General features: G+C 39.1%; 2 protein-coding genes across 5 annotated transcripts in view; both read right to left on the reverse strand.

Annotated features, from left to right (window-relative positions):
* On the reverse strand, window positions 1–7,383 carry tmem88b (transmembrane protein 88 b). The gene is made up of 3 exons (XM_049569066.1): window positions 6,824–7,383; window positions 3,941–4,345; window positions 1–1,203 (listed from the first exon to the last, which is right to left on the reverse strand). The coding sequence occupies exons 2-3, from the start codon at window positions 4,337–4,339 to the stop codon at window positions 919–921; spliced, it is 684 nt and encodes a 227-aa protein (XP_049425023.1). The 5' UTR covers window positions 4,340–4,345; window positions 6,824–7,383; the 3' UTR covers window positions 1–918.
* Window positions 7,384–16,353: 8,970 nt separating this feature from the next.
* kdm6ba (lysine (K)-specific demethylase 6B, a) overlaps window positions 16,354–22,628 on the reverse strand; it is a 122,729-nt gene continuing 116,454 nt past the window's right edge. For all 4 annotated transcript variants that reach the window (XM_049567515.1, XM_049567512.1, XM_049567514.1 and 1 more), the window contains 12 exons: window positions 22,441–22,567; window positions 22,003–22,108; window positions 21,616–21,821; window positions 21,355–21,458; window positions 21,191–21,259; window positions 20,774–20,922; window positions 20,514–20,628; window positions 20,147–20,334; window positions 19,916–20,057; window positions 19,583–19,709; window positions 18,126–18,296; window positions 16,354–17,927 (listed from right to left, as the gene is read on the reverse strand). In XM_049567515.1, the coding sequence (XP_049423472.1) occupies window positions 17,910–17,927; window positions 18,126–18,296; window positions 19,583–19,709; window positions 19,916–20,057; window positions 20,147–20,334; window positions 20,514–20,628; window positions 20,774–20,922; window positions 21,191–21,259; window positions 21,355–21,458; window positions 21,616–21,821; window positions 22,003–22,108; window positions 22,441–22,567 (1,522 nt within the window). In that variant the 3' untranslated portion in view covers window positions 16,354–17,909. The remainder of the gene's footprint in view (window positions 17,928–18,125; window positions 18,297–19,582; window positions 19,710–19,915; window positions 20,058–20,146; window positions 20,335–20,513; window positions 20,629–20,773; window positions 20,923–21,190; window positions 21,260–21,354; window positions 21,459–21,615; window positions 21,822–22,002; window positions 22,109–22,440; window positions 22,568–22,628) is intronic.

Consider the following 22,628-nt stretch of genomic DNA (forward strand, 5'->3'; position numbering starts at 1 on the left):
TAAATCCAAAAACTTTATTTATAAAAAGGTAATAATACAATAAATTGCAACAACATAACAGAAAACTACAGTAGACAAATGTTTTTCATAACATAATGTGATGCGATGCAATTATGTTTCGTGTTAATCCAACCTTTGTGAGGTGTGCTATTTTCAGTTTTACAATTTCCTGTGATTTGTTCAGGAAAGGTAAGGTTGTATGCAGGTTTGATTAGATGTTTTATTTTTTCATAATGAATTGAGGATATCCAATGTGCCCCTATCTTTAACCACTGCAGATTGGTTCCTTTGATTGTTTAAAATAATTGCTGATTTACATAGTCACTCTTGCCATGATTTATTGACTAATATAATTCTGCACATTAGTATTATGGTGTTTTCATCTTTCTAAAATTGTTTACATGAAACAGTATACATTTGACTTCTATATATGATTTATCCTGGGAATGGCTCTTTCCTAGTTAATGCATGCTGTGTTTGTCCTCTGCTCCATACTTAAAGACGCCATGTTGTAATTGGAAAGTTACAAGAAGTAACAGCCAAAGTGTCCAGTGGAATAATACCAAAAAAAACCCCCCCATAATTCATTAGTATACTATGTACATTTTCTTGTGAACAATCAATACTGTTGCTCTGATGTTAAGTCATAGGCTGTAAGTCATTAGTCAGTATTTATAACAATGTAACTTGTCTTTCAGGATGTTCAGCTGGTTGTTACAGTAATTTCCGTTGACAACTTCCTCCCTTCTCTGGTACACACTTTGCTGTTCCCTTCATTCACTGCCTTATTTAATCATCCTATACAACCCACCACCCTGTTCTCTTGTTCAGTTCCCTTCGTAGTCTTCACTTCATAGTCTTCATTTAATGGTCTGCCTCACCTCCACCTCCCTCTACCCCCACCTTTCATCTTCACTTTCAGACCCAGACTTTTCCCTTCCCACTACCACTGGCTCCATCTCGGCCGCCGCAGCAGCCAGTACCCAGGCCACGGTGCTGGGTGGCCGGTAGGTTCTTGTACACGGCCCGGCTGTATGGGATGAAGCACAGGCCCAGCTGGAGGTGTCGGGCTAGGCGGCAGTATGCAGCAAGCGCCAGGACCAGCAGAGGGGTGACCAAGAGGAAGCCCACCACCAGCAGAGCCACGCAGCCTCCGTCAGTCAGCAGGTCTGAGCAATAGGGGGTCGTCCCATGAGGGCGGACCTAGGGAGACAAGAAGACATTAGTTGGAATGATGTGGCATCAGGATGTTGTAGAGGTAAGTTTGTCATTCATCCAGTGTGCCACTTATGTCGACATTTTTTAAGCCTTTATTTGAACAGGGTGCTCAAGGCACCTCCATTGTCATAATAGGGAAGGACAAATACTACTCTTTCCTTTTCCCCAATGAATTTTCCTTCTCTTTTGACTTAAATGTATTATTATTTTGTGTTTAGTAATGCTCAGATAAAACCTCTCAGATTGAGGTCAAAGGTCAGGAGCAGCTGCAGAGCAGCTGGGCCTGCAGCTCGTAGGTTCTCTGTTGTCTTCCTCAAAGACACTTCAGCAGTGTGCAGTAGGGATGTGACTTTTTCAATAGCATTATACTATTCAAATTCCAGAGATTTTAAAATTGGACACAGCTGTGGCACATATTGGGCAATACTTTTGTTTTATTCTGTGTTTTGAGTTCTCTTTGCACATACAGAACATCACTGATTTAAATACTCGTGTAAAGTGCAGGGAAGAACAGATAAGGACAACAGATGACGTTCTCTTTGTGGTATGTGTGTCTGAGGGGAGGACAGACACCAGTTGGTAGTTTGAGATCTCTCACACTCTTACATGCACTGAATCAGTAAGCAACTAAATTTCATTTTGTCAAAAATAAAGATAAATCAAACTACTGGATCAGTATATACAGCATGTCAAAGCATGTACACTTGCTGCTGAGCTGAACACTCGGGGAGTGGGAGAGGAGGTAAAAGGGTCAGGATTTGAGTGTGGGAGAGGAATGAAGAGACAGCAGGCCTGAATCATCCTTATCGCCCCATGAAGAATGAAGTGAACATTCAAGTGTATGAGGAAAGTGCAGAGAGTAAAAAAGGTTTGCAGGCCTGAGGGAGGAGCATGGGGGGAGCAGTGTATTTATTATAGCAGAGGGCATGCTGACAAGGCAGCTGAAAAGTTAAACTTTTTTAAAAATCAATGATCACTGAGATGAAGCTCCAGTAAGGTTGAGGTTTTGGTTTGATTCATCAGCATTTTATGAGAGAGCATTTATTTAGTACTTATATAATATAAAGGCTCTCACACAATTGTGAAAAGCTTGAAAATGATCATTTCCATATCTTGGTAGTTGCATACCTTTTGTACAAAAGTGCAGAAATATTGTAATGCTATCCTGATAGATGTACAGCTGGTCAGAAAGTTTCCCAGCTGGAGAGGGAAAGTAAAACATCAGGGAGGTAGGGAGTTAAGGGACGAGTAAGCAAGTCGGAGGGATGGTTTAAACTGCAGTACATGGTTTAAAAAAAAGTAAAGGGTAAAAGGAGTGTGCAGGGGAGCTTTGAGGGTTAACAGATAAGACTCACACAAGTATGTCCGTGTTAGGTTTTACTTTTTGAGCCCTCCTGTATGGCTCAAGATCTGGGCCAGGTTTTATTGAGTCTGTGCTTATTTTGTCAAGTGAAATATTGTGTTGGATGTATTTGTTGATGACTATTGCAAGCAGAATTCCCTCAACTATTTTGAAAGTGTTCCCAGTGTTCTCTGCTTATTTCCAAGAACCCTAAATACTTAACCTGCCTGTCTTTCTCTCCTTTTTTTCTCACCCCCTTTCTTTGATTTCTCCCCCTCTCTCTCCATCCTACCAGGTCCTGGTTAATCCCTCTCTAAGCTGCTGTCACATGAGGCCTAATTGTGAGAGAGCCGAAGAACAGAGAATCCTGGTCTCTCAGGTCATTAAGGAGGTCATGGGCCTACAGAAATGCTATTGGTAGGCATTAAAAGTCTCTGAACCATGATGACTTTTTTTGGGTAGCCAAGCTGACGCTAACTGACTAATAGGTTGTTTTGTTTGACTTGCTAGTTGTCCTTATTTTTTTATATTCTGTCTGTTTCAAAGCATCCTTTAATCCCCAACTAGCTACCAAGGAGTCTTTTTAAGTTTTGTGTTTTGGCGTCTGGCTCCCCAGACTCCTGACCCCTCGTCCCCGCCAATTCTTCCGTCTCCTCAACATCTGAAAGAACCTCAGACTTATCTGATTATGAAACATCTCATCGCTGATGGAGCTAAACTCCACCCTAAGCCCCAGGCACAACTATTTCAAACTTTTGAATCAAAGTTATGAGATTAGGACTTTTAGATGTTTCAGAAAAAGATAGATGTAGCCATCTCCCCATTTCTCTCATCTCGTGTTTAGATGTAGCAAATGTATGTGTAAACATTTGTCCTTACAAACATGCAAACATTTCCACTCTCACACCCAAGGGCACTGCACAGGACTGAAATGCGTTGAGGTATATTACTTATTTTAATCAAACGAAAGCAGCAAATATCAGACTCTATGTTAACAGGTGAATTATGTGTCTGATAAAATACTGTTGAAGTATTAGCCGGGGGTACTTTTTTTGCCCAGAAAACTTGGTTTCTGCACAAAGGTTCGCACCAAATGTTTGTATGCTCTTGATAAATTCTTAAACATAATAGTATTCATAATAGTATTCTGGAGCTTAGATTTAAATTGTCCAAAAAAGTGAACACACAAGTCTTGCAAAATTTGAATCTTGAGTGAGCACTTGGCCTGCTGTAGTGTGACAGCTAACTGGCTGGTTGTAGATGAGTATGAGGAAGAGCCTTGCAGAAAAAGAGCCTCAGCAAATCAAAATCCTTCAACATGCACACGGTGCTCTCACTCGCTCATTCAACCTCCCTGCCCCCCATGTCCCCCTTTCTTACTGTAGAGTGGCAGAGAAAGCCAAACGACACCATGACGATGGCTGGCGTCAGGATGGTCCCGAACACCAGTCCAGCGAGGCAGGCGTTGATCGTAGCAATAATCAGGTTCTGAGCTGTCACCAGCACCGAGCAGGCCCAGCAGTCCAGGGACCCTCGCAGCTCCAGAGGAGCTTCACTGCCCCCACCACCGCTCTCAGCTGCAGAATAAGGAGGAGGTACAACTACACGTGAAGGTGTTTCTCTGCCTCCACCCACAGCAGTGGTTGAGGCCAGGGAATTGGAGTGGTGAAGATGCTGGTGGTGGTTGTTATGGTGATGGTGGTGATGAGGTGGCAGCTCCTCGGACAGGTCCAAGGCCTGGTGATGGGCCCCTTTCTCTAGAGTACCTGTCATACTCATAGTGAACTGTGGGCAGAAAAATAAACACATCAATCAGTTACAGAGCCGTCAGGATTGCGCGTACCATTCCAGTTGTTTTGAAACTGTTGAGTTGGCCCCAGTTAGTATGTTGGGAGGCTGTATTTTTGGAAAACATATCTTTAGATAGTTGGTGAGTATTGTAGTCTGGTGCCATATGTACACAATACTTTTTTTTTTTTTACCTAATCAAATTCCACTCTTGAAAGGCTTCGTAGCTCTGGGTTCACTCAGAGGTTACAGGTTTTATCCATCAGGAAGCAAGCCTTGTGTGATGCCTGTGAGGTGATGGTTATCAGAGAGCTGATTGTCCAAAAGGAAAGGGGCCGTAATTATAGTTTGTGTAGTAGAGAGATGAAGGCTGACTGTCTGCTAACAGTTTGTTTGTGTACAACCGTTTGCTTGTGTTTATACATGTTGTCATGCCTGTGGGTTAAGTAGGGGTGGTATTACAGACAGACGTTCAGATGCAGCCGTTATTGGCATTTAATTAGAACAAAACATACAAATTGATGCTGATATTGTGCCACCTCGGTTAATACATTTAAAACTTGTTCTCACCAACATTAAAAATAGTTTAACTTTAACACGTCCTGCACAATACTGTGCATTTGGTGACAATAAAAAAACTTGCACGTTTCCTCATCTAAAAATCTTCGTGTTAATGAAAAAAAAAAACTGATAACATTATCAGATTTTTTTCTCTCACATATTGCTATTGGCCCCTGGTATCAGTAAAGTGTGGGGACAAGTATGTCATAGAAGCACTTGATAATTGATAAATTGTTTAGTAATGGCCTCATAAGCATAAAATGTTTAATATATGGTGTGATTATGGCATACCGCCTGTTTAACTTGCCTTCTGGTTTATAATGAAACACCTGTGAAATGTTGTCAAACAGCCTTTCAAAGATTATATTTTCACATTCTGAGGCTAGGTCCTCTATGTAAGGTCTGCTGTGATCCATGCTCCTTTAGTTTGCATTCAGTCAGTGTTAAGACAGATTTTATGTGGTGCGCAGCTGTGTCTGGTGCAGGATATCCTCACTTCTCTAAGGTCAGGAGACAGTGACGCTCCAGTCAGGCAGAGGACAACCAGCGCTGCTGCCAAAAAACTACAGTAATGGAAAAATCCCAATGTGGATGACATAGTCAACCTGTTTGTATTTCCTTTTTGTCAACTTGACAGACTGGTGATGAATGCTCTCACAAATGCAGTCCTTCCTGTTAGCATGAAGATACTTTGATTTAAAGGGGTCATTCTTGAATAATTTGTTTAACTGCATTAGAGATGTATCTCTCACGGTAATGTGGTAGCTCAAATCGTGGCATTGTCACTACTAAATAATGGCATACTTTTTTTGTACTTGTACAACACAAGGAAGCTCTGACATGAGAATCTATCGCTGAATCGTAAGGGCCAACAGAGGACTATACCTGTGTTTGTGGTGGCGTAACAGGTCATATTATAATAAGATAATATTAAGGTGGTATTACTGCGAACAACAAATGCTGCAAATTTTTGGTGTAGTGAAATGGTTGCTTTATTTAGCCAATGCAACAACTGGTCGTCCAGCCCTACAAGAGATATTCAGTGTCTGTCACTCTGTTAGATGGTTCACTTAGCATGAGATCCAGCATATACCTGAGCAGAGTCACTACTCTTACTCATACTGGGGTATTTATTTGATAAATGTGCACTTGAAGCTGAAACTGAATGGATGCAAGGGAAAAAAACACCTCAGCTTGCACTTCTGTTGACACTCACTTAATATCAATATTAACAGCAGGGGACAATATTTACGATGCTGTCCTGGGTGCTTGAGTGTTGTTTATTTTCTACGTCTGTTTCCCATTGTTGTCTCAAGTGTTGTTTTAAGGTGGAAGGTCACGCAGGAAGGAAAGTGTGTATGCGCTCACACACATGTGTCTGGGGTGACTCATTGTGCCCCGTACTGAAAATACATTAAGGCTCTCCACCCATTTTACTCACTGTTCTTATTATTGTTTGAATAACATTTCTTTGAATAACACGTCATATCATTGTCTGACCAAAATTAAGGAATTCTCAATCAGGAAAATTTGTACAATGATGTTAATGTAGCTGCCACATCATGGCATGTAGACACACAACACGTCTTCTTGGTTTATTCTAAACTCTTCATAGTGTGCATGGCTTTATATAGATGCTTTGTTAGTTATTGCAGTGTCCTTATGCTTGAATGCTGAATGAAGATTTTCTATTGTTCTGTCATGCGGTTATTCTATTGTCTGTTACAAAGCAGCTGCGATAATTAATTCTATGTCTCTCAAAACTCTAAGACTTGTTGCTTTATGTTCATCGGAAGTATATAAAATCTTTTACTTTCTTTTTACTGTAATCGCTTGTGTGGAGATGCCTCGGTGGTTAAATCATTGTAATATGATTTAAATGCGTTTGGGTGATGCAGCTGCTCTTGTACTCACATTGTGCTGTGGGGCCCGGTAGACCTCTTGCTGTTCGTCCTCCAGATTGGTGCTGGTTTCTCACTTCTTGTCGAGACCACTTCTGTCCAGTCAATCCTTGACGCACACGTTTTCCCCTCACACTTCAACTAATTCCCTTTATTTGTCACTCTGTTCCTTCAACTCTCAATTTCTTCTCTAGAAGTAGAGAGTCACTTTTCCCCTCCTTTCCTTCCGTGAGGTTGAAAGCGCCTTTGGTGTGTTTTTAGAGGTTCCCCCCTAAAGTCTTATCTATTTAGTGGTGGTATGATGGTATTTTGGCTTCCTGCGGCCCTGGTCTCCTGCTGCTTCTTCCCTCCACTATCCAGAGTTGTCAGTGGAGCTGATTATTCCCCAGAGTCTCTGTTTTCTTTTCCACGTGCAAAAACAAATTCCTATGCTGCTATAAAGTGGTAACATAAAGATGCTCCTTCTTCAGTGGCTGGAAACTACTTGACTCACAATTGCTGTGGTCTTTGTCTTAAATATGTCAAACTTGTGTCTGTTTGCCCTCCCCTTTTACCTCCCCATCTGATTGAGTCCACAGTGCCTTCTCCCCTTCTCTCCCTCCTCCTGCACTCCCTGCATCCATCCCACTTTCTCTCCACCCACCAGGCTTATCAGCCCCCTGCCTCTCTCCAACAACTCCTCTCAGCACATGCATTCCACCTCACATATCCAGGACATGTTTCACCCCCGTTCACCCTGTCTCTACTGCAGTGGGGGCTGGGTGTTGCATGTTGGGGGTCAGAGCGAGGCGGTTTGCCTGATAAGTTGAGGTTCAGGAGAGCAGAAAATGAGGGGGGAAGGGCAGCAGAGACAGGCTTGATTTAAGAGTAGTAGAGAAGAGGTACCATGGTGCTGAACACTTTTAGGTTATTGTGCTATTTTTGGATGTATTAGACTGACTGAAATTACTGCTTCAGTATATCTGTTGAACAAATTTCAACAGCATTTTTTACAGCAATCTTTAAAAAAGTGGTTCAAGAGAATTCATCTATCGATCTATCTATCTATCTATCTATCTGTCTATCTATCTATATCTATATCTATATCTATATCTATCTATCTATATATCTATATCTATCTATCTATCTATCTATCTATAGATATAATGTGGGATTTAGTTTTTTTGGCTGCATTTTACTATTAGGTGATGTGAGACTGCTGTATTTACATGATAACCAAGTATATTAAAGAGGCAACAGCATCTTTTCCTAAATATATCATCATGAAAATAATGTGGGTTGCACAGGGTAGTGTCCACAGTAAAATCAGACTATCAGCATTTACATGGGTTACTTAGTGGCTTTGCAATCTTTGTAATAAGCTTCTGCCATCGGGGACGAAATTTCGCTGAAAAAATCTGTTTTACAGCAGGAAACGCGTCATATATTGCGAAACTGGTCGGTCAGCCAATCAGGTACTGGAGCTGGTCCTTATGAGGAGTTGGGCATGAGATAGTTGAGTCACGAGCACAATGGCAGACGGACAAAGTTTGGAAACAATTGAAAAACGGCCTAGCGAAAGAAAACAAGCTCCTCTGTTTGAGGAGGCAAAGAAGAGCAAAAAGGAGAGTGATAAAAGAAGAGGAAAAACAAGAGTAAGCCTCAGTCAGGCGTTCAAGAGATAGAGGGAGCTCTGTGACCAAAGAGGCTTCAAAACTGATGTCCAGCTTAGCTTTCTTTCTAATGGATCAGTAACACAGCTAAATGTTAGCTAGTCGAGAGAGGACTGTACTGTACTGGCTGCTAGTTCATTCCTAGCTGGCCTGCATCGCAAATCGCTGCAACTAGGGACCAGGTAGCGAGTGTTGGTCAGCTGACACCCTCGTTGCCATTCTACGGCAGCCCTCGGACAGTGACACCAGATAAATCTGATAATAGTTGCTCGGTCTCTTTACTCATTTATTTAGTAGAGTGTCCACACACCTTCTCATTCTACATATACATAGAGGTATACTGGTAGCTTTACAGCCTACATTTGATTAATTATCTCTGATCCCCACGATCAATTTGGGTGTTGCGACAGTACGAGCAACACCCCTGACACTAGGTGGCGCCAAGCTAAAAAATCCGAATCCTATCTGTTGCCTCTTTAAGTTTGATCAAAACCCGGCTTAAGGTTTGTTGATAGCCTCTATATTATCTTATTTGATGTTTGTTATTGCTTTATGTTAGAGGCATGCATGTTGCTTGTGTCCACTATGGACACACTGGCATTGGTCTTCAGGCATTTTCTCCCGCCAGAATAAAAAGGAAATGGTGATGAGTAAGATTTCTTTTTTCCACAAACGGCCTTTAACTCCACTGTCTACTGTAACTTTTATCTGCTTGTGTTGGAAGAACAGAGCCCTCCTCCTGTTATATGTTGTAAGGTAATATGCAAGAGACTCAGAGTTCAGTGTATGTAGTGTGGACCTGTGTTCATGTTGGGTATGCTTGTACCTGTGTTTAAAAGGAATATGTCACCACCAAATGACCAGTAATATATCAGTTACTCACCCAGCTTACATTAAATTTGTGAAGAAAACTTTGTTTTTTCGCATGCCTCCATGATAAACCAATAATACAAAGACTGAGAAAAATCTTAATGAATTAAAATCATTGTTGGGGCGTCTGTGGCTTAGTGGTAGAGCAGGCGCCCCATGTATAAGGCTGTTGCCGCAGCGGCTCAGGTTCGACTCCAGCCTGTGGCCCTTTGCTGCATGTCTCTCCCTCTCTCTCTACCCCTTTCACACTTCACTATCCTATCAATTAAAGGCAAAAAATGCCCTTAAAAATATCTTTAAAAAATCATTGTTGACAGCATTTAGTAACACCAAAACTATATCAAAACATCTGTTTACAAACTCTCACACAGCTCAAGCAGTAAAATCCAAGTCTCATTTAGTGCTCAGTGCTTCCCAAACAAGCAGCCCTTATCGATGGGGAACTGAACGGTAAGTGAAACTAAATCTTTGCTCTCTTCATTGCCACACTCCTTTTGACAGAAACAGTCATTTTACCTTGCTGAACACAGGAGCTGCTGGTCTACCACTGTGTCAATCAGTTTGTTATGAGATTCAGCTGTATATAGCTAAAAGGGTTTTGCTTAATGGCATTGAAAGAAAAGGAAACACTGTTTTCAGCCCGTTTCCTGCTCTTGAAGGACATTGTCTCTGAATGCTGTGTCATCTTGCTGCTCTAAAAACATCCTGTTAGGATTTGACAAAGCTAAACCTTGAGCTTTGAAGCATAAATAACCAACATCCATATTGTGTCAGTAAAAATTTGGTGGTGTTGTGAATTGTTTATTAGTTGGTAAGACAATAGACCAAGATCAGGTTACATCCTACTGAAAATGATTTGAGAAATTATTCATCCTGTGATTTGGGAACAGTGTGGCAGCTAAGAAACGATGTTCATGTTGTGATTCCTATAGCAGAGGTCAAACTTAAGATTTTACAGCAGTTACATGGTTACAGATATAAGATGTTGTGAAGCCAAGCAGGAGACATCAGTCTGCACTGTTTTCAGTGTATGATGAAATATACTTGCACTATCAGCAGATGTATTTAGATAAAAGCTTGGATTCTCCGAAATACAGGATTAAAAAAGGAGGATGAAGTCAGTACAAAGATATCAAGGAAGGCTGTAATCAGTTAAATGATAAAAGATCAGAGCATAAGCTAAATAATTAGTGTTGTCTGATCCTGATTTTCTGCCCTTTCCCTCTGCTTTGAGCTTGCAATGTTTGTTTACTTCCAGTCCTTTGGTCCCTGGTATCCCTTTTTTCCCCCTTCTCACAGGCTGGTGTATAGGAACTATACAGAAATTCATGTGTCTGTATGTATACGATGTTGGTCTAACCAGAATGTTGATATCTTCATGCAGCATGAAGAGAGATGGTGAAATGACTATTTCATTTGATTGTTTTTTATCATTTCAGTTTTACCACTGCAGTCTTTGAACTGGTGTTGCTGTTATGTCAGAGCTGTCAGGACTTCATATGAACACTCCTCTGGGGAATGTGTCATTACAGATGAAATAGCTGCTATATAATCTTTCCTCTCATGCTCAACAAGAACAGCATAAACAAACCTCAAAGTTTTGTCCATCATGATTACACCATGTGGCGTTGATTGGACTGCTGAAGTATTTTGTCTTTTGCTGAGGGAAGAGCATTCATCCCCTCATCATCACCTGACTGCAGCGGGATGGACCGATGGACGGAAGGAGGTGGTCTTCCTGTGTGGTTTCAAGCAGGATTTCCTTCAGTCTGTCCCGTTATGCTCTGTCCCTCTGCTGGCCCCATGTCCTCTAACTTGACCTGAGGACACAATGACCTCCCAATGCTCTGTCAGTCTGTGTGGGAACACTGAAGATTACAGTTGGGCTCAATAACAGCTCTCAGGGCAGGCCATAGAAAACACATGAGAAAGAAACTTAAAATTTCCCCAAAGTTTCCTTTAGTCTCCTCTCTGATGAAACTGAACTAAGCGTCATCTCAAGTCGCCTGTGTTTAGGCCAAAAAGTTAAAAACTGAACACACCGCAGACTACAGTTGGCAAACTAGTATGTACATTCCGCACCTTAGCAGCAGGGGGCGGTAGTCTGTTTTTATCATTAAAAGAGGGAAACCACAAGACCGACAAGACTGATTCAAAATGCTTGTTAGCACAATAACAACACAGTCTAGTTTTGAAAGAACAATCATATTTACTGTGCACCAGTGAACAATAGCACAAACCATCATGAAACATTTCTGTTAAGAGCTCAATGGCCCAAGAAAAACAGTCTTACCATATATAAAGTTTGTTTCAATTTCACTCACTCTTGACTGAAGCCCTTTGTTTACTTTCCTCACTTCTATTTCTCTTCTTGTGTGCTGACCTGAACTGCCAGTCAGTGTGATTTCGTTCACTGATGGCCTCCAACACTGAAATGACATGCTGAATTGGCTGGAAAAAAAGCTGAGAAGGGCCAAAGAGGGCCATTGGTGTGGGATACACTGCAAAGACTAGGGTGACAGATGCTTACTGATGGCCCAACACTGAGTGACAGCCGTCTAGCTTGGTGTGTCAGGGCCTTTAGACATGAAATATGCACTGTATATAAATATTCATAAACTAAGTTTAAGTTTATATCTAGAATGATAGATAGTATTTTTTAAAGAAGTGTTGAATTAATTGATCAATTAGCTTTTCACTTATATGTTTTCAAGACAGTGATACTTTTATCTTAAAATTTTGAAGCAACATTCTGTGTTCTATAAATGCCAAGCTTTTTCTGATATACAGATACTACTATAGTCTGCTGCCTCTGTATATGAGCACCTTTCATTCAGGCATAGTGTAGAAAGATTTTATACAGGATCGCCCATCCCCATTTTTACCTACATTCACACACATCATATTATTTATTGTGGGTTTTATAGCCTAGGTGACATTGCATGTTTAAGTTTCTTTCTCTAACTTTTCTGCACTTGATAGATTTTTAACAACATGACATGGAACAGTGGCTCGTCACAAATGTGGTTCTGATCTTTACTGAAAAACATGCATTAGTGCTGCACTTTTTGTGTGTTAAGTATAAAAGTGTTTGACTCCCTGTTGAATTATCAGTGAGGAAACTGAAATCTGAGCAGTCTTGTTACTGCTCCCTGCTATTTCCTGCTCTGCTATCTATGAAGTTTTGCTGCTTGTACAATCCCCTTCCTTAGTTTATCCTGGATGCTGATGTCTAAATGGAAACTTTTCTATGGACTTCAGCCCTATTTTTTCACACGCATATCTAACAATAGCAAGCTCAGGTTTAGGATGCGAATGACAAAGCTGTGACAAACGTTTGGCACAGTCAAGGGATATGGCTTGTTATTGTAAAAGTGTGGAGTGTAAATGGATTTAAGTTGGGCTTTGACACATTTAAGGGCAGTGCGTTAGCCACCAAAGGTGAGGGGAGAAGTGTAGTAACAAGTAAAGGCAGAAATTGACAGTTGATGTTCAAATTTAAAGCTGCCTATGTATTATGTTTCAATCCTTGACGTTTTGTCACGTTTAGAAGAGCTATTTGAAGGTAAAGTCAGATTTAGAAGTGTTTTAAAGATATTTTTACGGCATTTTTTGCCTTGAATTGATAGGATAGTGAAGTGTGAAAGGGGGAGAGAAAGAAGGAGAGACATGCAGCAAAGGACCACAGGGTGGAGTCGAACCCGGGCCACTGCGGCAACAGCCTTGTACATGGGGCACCTGCTCTACCACTAAGCCACCAATGCCCCAGAGCTGAAAGTATTTTGATGTTCAAATTTAAAGCTGCCTATGTATTATGTTTCAATCCTTGACGTTTATTTTATTATTTTATTTTAAACAAGAGGCTCTATTTTGAGTAATGAGTTTTAACAATTCAAGTATGATGTGAGGTGTGGCGTCCTAATAGGGTGGGAGATATAACAGCTATGAGACAATATAAGTTTTTCAACTGTAAGACTTTGCCATACTGTTTATACTATGTAAACTGTCCTTCAATGTCTCCAGCAGGTTAGTGAGGTAAATTTGTGCAACTTAGTAAGCAGAACTGTTAAGGTTAGTGTTAATTTTTTTATACCATTTTTGTTGAGTTACTTTGATTTTGGCTAATCCACTAAATGACAATAAAAACTAGACAAATCAGATTTTCTGTATGGGTCATTTACCAATGAACAATTTCAGTTATTTTCAGAAAAAAAAAACAGCATCCTATGATGCATATCTATATTGTGATATTATGACAGATTTCATGACATACTATACTATGACATTTTTTTATGACAGATTTCATGATATACTATACTGTGACATTTTATTGAAATTTTCATGACATACTATACTATGACATTTTTTATGACAGATTTTATGACATACTATACTATGACATTTTTTATGACAGATTTTATGACATACTATACTATGACATTTTTTGATAGATTTTATGACGTACTATACGATGACATTTTTTGACAGATTTCATGACATATAATACTATGACATTTTTTATGACAGATTTTATGACATACCATACTATGACATTTTTTGACAGATTTCATGACACACTATACTATGACATTTTTTGATAGATTTTATGACGTACTATACGATGACATTTTTTGACAGATTTTATGACATACCATACTATGACATTTTTTGACAGATTTTATGACACACTATACTATGACATTTTTTGATAGATTTTATGACATACTGTACTATGACATTTTTTTGGACAGATTTTATGACATAGTATACTTTGACATTTTTTGATAGATTTTATGACATACTATACTATGACATTTTTTTGATAGATTTTATGACATACTGTACTATGACATTTTTTGGACAGATTTTATGACATAGTATACTTTGACATTTTTTGATAGATTTTATGACATACTATACTATGACATTTTTTGATAGATTTTATGACATACTATACTATGACATTTTTTGACAGATTTCATGACATACAATACTATGACATTTTTTATGACAGATTTTATGACATACTATACTATGACATTTTTTGATAGATTTTATGACATACTGTACTATGACATTTTTTGGACAGATTTTATGACATAGTATACTTTGACATTTTTTGATAGATTTTTATGACGTACTACACTATGACATTTTTTAGACAGATTTTATGACACACTATACTATGACATTTGTTGGACAGATTTTATGACATGCTATACTATGATTTTTTTTATGACGGTTTTCATTACATAGTATACTATGACATTTTTTGGACAGATTTCATGATGTCCTGTACTATGACATTTTTTGACAGATTTCATGACATACTATACTTTGACATTCCTGACACATTTTTTTGACATACTATACTATGACATTTTTTATGACAGATTTTATGACATACTATACTATGACATTTTTATGACAGATTTTATGACATACTATACTATGACATTTTTTATGACAGATTTTATGACATACTATACTATGACATTTTTTGACAGATTTCATGACACACTATACTATGACATTTTTTATGACAGATTTTATGACATACTATACTATGACATTTTTATGACAGATTTTATGACATACTATACTATGACATTTTTATGACAGATTTTATGACATACTATACTATGACATTTTTTGGACAGATTTTATGACATACTATACTATGACATTTTTATGACAGATTTTATGACATACTATACTATGACATTTTTATGACAGATTTTATGACATACTATACTATGACATTTTTTGGACAGATTTTATGACATACTATACTATGACATTTTTATGACAGTTTTTATGACATACTATACTATGACATTTTTTGGACAGATTTTATGATGTACTATACTATGACATTTTTTATGATAGATTTTATGACATACTATGCTTTGACATTTCTGACACATTTTATGACATACTATACTATGATATTTTTCATGACAATACTATACTATGATCTTTTTTTATTAATGTTTTCATTACACTATACTATGACATACTATACTATGAGATTTTTATATTTTTCATGGAATATTTCATTAGGACATTTTTAATGACATTTTCCCAACTTACTTTCCTATGATATTCAAGGATTTTTGTTTATTATACTATGACATTTTATGATACTTGAGGGCATTTCTCATGACATAGTAAACTGATTAAATGAATAGTGACTTTGTTGTTTTTTCAGCATATATTATGACATTTTTTCCATGACATTGCATACTTTATTGTATGGCATACTATACAATAAAATCTTGCATGGCTCAGTTTAAGTCATAGTATACAGGTAGTTGTGATGAATTAATGGTATGGATGCTGTAAATGACCACAGCGTGTGAAGCAGTCACCTGTAATGGCCGCTGTTCTGGTGCTGTTAGAAAACTCCCTGATGTGACAGTCGTTGAAATTGTACTTCTTCTTTGGAGTTCTTGTCACTGATAGGCCTCATGAGTGGTCAAGCAGGCATAACTACTGATATGGAGAAGGGCGCGTGAGTGGAAATGAGGTTTGTGCACGTGTGCCCAGCTACACAATAACTGATATGTAAATCAGGCCCAGGCATAGGTGCATCTTTATGTGAATCTTTGCCTATGCACCGATTAAATTTGTGTAAACTTTTGTTAAGTGTTTTTGGAAAAATGTATATATTGAGCTACAAAATGTGAAACCTCAGCAAGTGGTAAAGTTTTTTGAAAATTTCTATCACTTAATATTTTTTAAACCCCACAGACATTCTGGGTACCATCCAACATCAGGTATGAGTACCTGATTTATTCTATATTCCTTGGATATCTTAAGAGGAATACTGACTCTCGATGTGCATCTTATATGTAGCTGACATTTTGTGGTGGACCTCTGTGGCAGATAAAATGTGACCGAGCAATTGATTGAAAAAAATCAGACGAGTCCTTCTCACTTCTTGATTTATCAAAAAGCGTTTATTATTAATAGTCATAGTAATGTCACACAAATTCACAAGTGTTTAAGACATGTCTGGCTCAGTTTGGTGTGTGTGTCTGCAAGTATGTCTGTGTGAATTCTCTAAACAGTGCAGTTATAAATAAATGACCACAAAGAGAAGGAAAAGGGTAAGGTAATATTGCAACAGGAAAAATAGAATTCTCATTTTAAGAAGATAAACAGAAAAAAAAGTTGTTCAAAGAGAACATTTAGCACCATCTATCCCATTATCATATTTAACAGATAATATCATAAAATCATTAAAATCTCGTCTAAAAGCCCCCTACATAATAAAAAAAATTACCATTTCTCAAAACACTTTGGAAAAGTTTTTTTTTCCTTAATGAGCATACAAACACAGCATTCCATTAGTCATCTTCTCTACGTGAGCAGTGTGCCTATTGTCTACAGGAAAGGTGGTGTTATATTCAAGATAAAGATATCATTTAATATATATCAGGAGAAAAGGCAGGAGTCATGAGAGGCAAGCACCAGAGAAACAGCAGCCTCCACTCCCGTGGACACACAACCCCCACATTTCAATTCTTACAGAGCAATCGGTCACTTTAAAAAATAAAAACAAAAACAAAAAAAAATCGCAAACTTGTACAACCCCATTAAAAAAGGGAGAACATTGATATCCAATAAATAGAGGAAACATTTTAAATTAAATGTACAATGCAAAAAGAAAAAAAAAAATCCAGGAAATACTAAGTCTGCATACTGGAACAAAACAATCAGAGGTACAACACACAAACACCAGATGGCAATGATTTTTTTCTTTCTTTTTTAAAGAGATAGTCCATACAGAGATGGAAGAAATGAACAAAAAGACCTGATGATAAGTGACAACTGAATATTAATCTCCAGAGGAAATAAAAGTATAATTCATACAAACACAAGATTTACAACACATACAAGAATCTTAAAGACAAAATGAAATCCCTCCCCCCAAAACAACCAAAGTCATTAAAACCCGTATGTTTTGAAGCATTCCAAACATTTGTATTTTTTTAAATTCTTAATGCTTTAGAAAAATGTTCATATCTCTATTATTAGTATTTTTCATTTTCTCTCTTTTCTAAATACAAGGCCAATGTGGTATATATCTAGGCTGATCTAGTTTAGAAAAAACAAAACAATAAATTATTTTTAAAAAAGACAGCACCCCACAAAAATTGCAAACAGCATGTACAAATTTCAGTATTCAAGACAACAACAACAGAAACAAGTTCTCTCTGGTACTGACAGAAACACACCATTGAAACCATTAACTACCCTCTGCAGTTTGTTCAATGGCAGCACCAACTGCCCCCTGGTTCTCAACTTCACCGTTGCCAGGGTGTCTGGTTGAAAGCACCATCTGAGAGTAAACTGGTATTTTATTGGCGGCTTGGTATTTCTTTTTGTAAACAGTAATGATGAGTAAACGTATTCAACTGGCTGTTCGGCAAGTATTAGCAGTAGTAGTAGTAGTAGCAAAAATGATCTTAAATAATGAAAGGGTAAGTTGAAAACCAAAGTGAAACTGTCTTTTGTCCTGACTTGCAGGAGTTTTGGTTATGGCTGAGGAGACGCAGAAGGGGAGCTCTGTCACCGGGAGGAGGAGGCCTGGTGAGACAACACACAACAGAGATGATTAATTCATGTGTAAAGAAATGTATGGAAAAGTCAAAGTTTCACTGACAGCTGTTTCTACTTAAAGGCAGAAAGGAAAATCCAAATTCTTGGAGATGAATTGCACAAATAGCAACTATCAAGTCCTCAACAGCAGGAAAATTAGTACTCTTGAGGTAAGTGTCTACTCACCAGGCTGAAGGAGTCATATGTGTTCATGAGCTCCTCTATGCGGTACTGCTCCAGCACCACTACGTTGGTCAGGTTGGGGCTACGCTGACGTGCGCAGTCCTCACAGTGAACCACATACGTCTTCCTGCTGTTGTTCTCACTTGTCACAAACAACAAATTGAACACCTCCACCTGTAACAGAAGAGAGAACAAGTTAGTAAACAGTCAAGGTAGTTCCAGTTAAGAATTATGTGAAAACTTCCATGTAATCTGGAGATTGAGCATCAAACTCAGTGCCTGTTACCCTTTAGAGCAGTGGTTCCCAACCTGTTTTGTCCTGTGGTACCCCTTATCATGTTCCAAATGTGTTCATTTGTTTTGTTTAATAGAAGTGGATATTTCACAATTTCTTCATACAATTGAAATATCAATTTGGTCAAGTCTGAATTTGTACTACTACCACTTAAAGTGGCAGAAGCTGAACAATTCAAACATTTATTCATCACTTTTAGCCATTTCAACAATTCATCACTCATTATGTAGATATATATCTTGTCAAATCAGTTGCCCTTCTTTATCTTTCCAAGTACCCTCTGGCAACTGCAGAAGTACCACCTGGGGTACAGCGCCCTCGTCACGTAAGAGTTTAATTCAACGGCTTGCACTCCAACAATAACCCAATTTCATTATCAAAATTGTGCACTTGAGGTTCCTCTGACTAAATTTAATTGATGCTTCGGTTTGTCACAAAACTGCTTAGCCATGTCCAACCTTCATAAGAAAACAACTTCATTTAATATGTATGTCGTTGAATTGTGTTGCATTGTACTGAGGTGTTCCTAATATTGAAGTGTAGACTAAAAATAAGAGAGACCTTGCTATACAACTGAGCAACCCCAAAATCTAAAGCCTCCAATATGTATGTGGCTGGACAGTGGGGAAGTTGATCATGCTGTAGGAATGGTTAGAGAAGTCTTCATGTACATTTTGGTCGTGAAAGTGGGTCATTGTAACCATTGTATTAAGCTACAAACTTTTCCGAGCGGTTTGTTGATACACAAAACCTCATTTGTCTGATAACTTCTCTTCCTTGGAGAGGTAGGATAATATACTCAGTTTCCTGATTATAAGGTAGCTATGTAAATCTAATCAACAGCCGTACAATAAATCTTAGCTTTGTGAGGATGTTCAGTTTTGGAGAGGTGCTGATTTAACTTCATGGTCATTGTGGTACTGTTGAAGTATGTAATCGCATACTGAGGTGTTTCTAATATGTTAGACACCTTCAGTGATGTAAATTTGGTAGAGAAATTGATTAGAAACACCTCAGTATAAAGCAATGCTGTTAAATCAGCATGTCTACCTGCCTGAGCGTAGGATTTATTACAGGGCTAGGTGTACAAAATAAACTGGCACCTGAGTGTGTCTGTGTTGAAGAGAGACATAATTTCATGGACGATGGACTGATGGCTACTCACGTCACACTCGTTGCAGTAGTAGGCTGGCTCGTCTTTGACCCGACTTTGATAGGAAATCTTCTTGCCGTCAGCCACCAGTTGGTCCCGCAGGATCTGGATGTGCTTCATGGACTGCAGCATGCAGTGTCTGGTAGAGAGGTAACGAGACCAACATTAATGGTTGCTGTCTATGTTCAAAAGAATATATATTTCTTTGTACATGTATCATTGCAATAAACCCTATTTTCATTTTATTAATTGGAGAATAGTGCTGTAGACTTGTTATACTGAGATTTGTAGCAGGTCTGTTCATTAGTTAAACCAGGTGTGTAAGAGTGGTTTGTCTCTACTCACTTGACCATCTTGTAGGTGTCCGGGTCAGTGATCTTGACAGTGCGGGCCACGTTCCAGGACACATGAATCATGGGAACGATGGATTTGACCTTCTTCACTTCGTTCCACTCAAACCTCTCCAGGGCCAGCTGGTACTGGTAAGCTGCAGATGCACATGAAATAATGTTGAATACGGTCCTACAACATATTCTTGCTGTTGTTGAAGTAATCACTAGATGGCGCACTCCATACCATTAAGAGGTCCGACATTCCAGGCAATGTTGTTGCACCAGCCAACGGCCTGAACCCAGTGAACAGTTCCAGCGTTGATCCACACCAAGTCTCCAGGCCGCTGGATGAAGCGATACACTGGGATGTTAGCGTTGTAGAGGTCCTCCAAAACTGGCCACCAGGACCCTGTCAGGTAGTCCACTCCATGCCTAAGCACATATGAAAGGTGTGGGGCTTAGCATCACAAATAGACCCTTGTACTCTTACTTGTATTTAATATTGGTATCATTGGTTCATAATTTTACAATCTGAGTACAATAATAAAATGCCTAACAAGTAAATATAAACTGAACAATGTCAGCTTGCACTCTCAGATTTGTGTACTCACTTCTCACAGAAGTCACTGATGGCCTCCCAATAGTTCTCATGGACGGAGAACCACTCACAGTCTCCAGGGCCGATGTTGATGTTTACCGAACAAAAGTTATTGTTCTCCTGGTGACCTGTTGAGGACATAATATCCTGTCATTTATATGCTAGTTTTTTATTTTAAAATTTACAAATTACAGATCTTAATTCAGATAGTAACTTGTGTTGCATATTGTTTTAACCAAAGGTGTTTTCCATCCATTGTAGAGTCTCCTTTACCTGGTGTTCGGCTCCCTGGAACCTTCATGTAGAGCTGGACAGTGTTCATGCCAAGGATGGTGTGTCCGACATGGCTCAGCATGTTTCCACTTGATGCTACACGCATAAATGCTGGCAGCTTCTGCAGCTCCTGAAGCTGGGGCTTCCACCTGAACAGAGGCCGCAGGTTAGAGCTGATCAACATTCATCTTCAGTGACATTTGAAAATCTGCTTCATTGATATGTATGCATAAATGGTTGAAGTACATCAGAGCTTTGCTTGACACAATCATGCTGCTATATTGAGACTTGACCACTAGAGGGCAATGCAGCTTGTGGAAAAACATTTAGTGGTTTTCCAATGTTATGTAATGGTGACCACTATATTTTCCTACATTTGTCAGCATTATTGTAGGGTGATATGTTGAAGTTACTCACCTCTTAGGATCTGAGAGGTCAATGTTGGTGCCAAACTTAATTATCTTCCCCACTTGCTTCTGCTCAACACTGCGGAAAAGGAAAACATTTAAAGCTTTACTACAAATTGCAAAACACTTGTGTGTGTTTTAGTAAATTCTGCACCTATGTAACAATATCCTTACCTGCTACTTTCTTTAGAGCTGTCCTTGATTGGGGTATCAGAACTACTGGATGGCTTCTTCTCCTTCTCATCTTCATCATCTTCGTCATCGCTGCCTTTCTCTTCCTGAAGACACAGATCGCAACATGTTTATCAGGTGGATCACAGCAAGAAAGCAGAAACATGGAAGTCGAACATCTGAAACCATTAAACTAAAATATACAGTGTACAGAAATGGAGGTTAACAGTATGATTATGAGTGGCATTGGTACAACATATTTACCTGCAGACTCTCTTGGAAGCTGGAGGCCTGGTACTGGGCATACTTAGCGATGGTGGTGTGGGAGCGGCTGCTCTCGCAGGGCCATGTCTGGCCTGTCCCACTGGGGTCCCAGTTCTCATCAGCAGGCTGCTGCACCTGAGTCCTCACCTCCACCGCCTGCTCTGCATTGGCTTCCACCAGTGACTTTGTAGAAAACAGCCCCAGGTCTGAAAACAATGGGAGGGAACATTAGGCCCATGTGCATTACAACAAACTGATGCGCATACACATCATGTGTGTCTGTAACTATGGTTAGTAGCCAGATGCTTAAATTCACAGAAGAGCTTGCTTTGAGTTTAAAAGTAAATTAATTGAATGTATTAACAGTGATTGTGAGTGTGAACTTACTGAGTCGCAGAGATCCAGCCAGGCCTCTGATTACCGTAACAGGATTCTTGGGGTCTGTACAGAACTGCAGTAGGACGGGGGAGAAGGCATCTCTCTTACTCTCCAACTACAGAGAGGAAAAATCATGTCAGTGCACAGTAACACCATCTGCTTAAGCTTGTTTGTCGTCATGGACAGTGACTCACCACAAGAGGGCAGCACAGGCATGTTAAAGCATATTGTGTATATAAATCCCACTGTCTATAGTGAAGACTACATATTTATTAAACAAACTTTATGCTTTACAGAACCTCCCTGCCTTTCTTTGTGGATTCATTTATCCTCATACTTTTGACTGTTGACTTTCTATTAACCATGTATAATAAAGAATGACATGTTCATCTAATTCAAGACTGACAGAAAGCCATGATCTGAAATGTAGTGGACAAAGTGACGTACATAGATGCTAGGTGTAGGCGGGTTGAGTTTTTCTCTGGGAATGGGTTCCTCTGTGGTCATGATGGGCTTGACAGAGAAGGCTGGGAGCAGGAATGATTCTTTAAACTTCCCTTTCACTCTGGCCCCCCTACAACAGAAAAAAGAGTTTTGAGAGACAAAAACATGAAGAAAGGAAACATGTTTCTCTA

Source organism: Epinephelus fuscoguttatus, linkage group LG23 (genome assembly GCF_011397635.1).
Source record: "Epinephelus fuscoguttatus linkage group LG23, E.fuscoguttatus.final_Chr_v1".
NCBI lineage: Eukaryota > Metazoa > Chordata > Actinopteri > Perciformes > Serranidae > Epinephelus > Epinephelus fuscoguttatus.

What these genes read in the sequence shown, in the direction of transcription:
- tmem88b (XM_049569066.1), bottom strand. Translation starts at nt 4,339, where the DNA reads ATGAGTATGACAGGTACTCTAGAGAAAGGGGCCCATCACCAGGCCTTG. An exon ending in GCTTTCTCTGCCACTCTACA is followed by an intron (nt 1,204 to 3,940) that starts GTAAGAAAGGGG and finishes TTGTCTCCCTAG; the next exon opens with GTCCGCCCTCATGGGACGAC.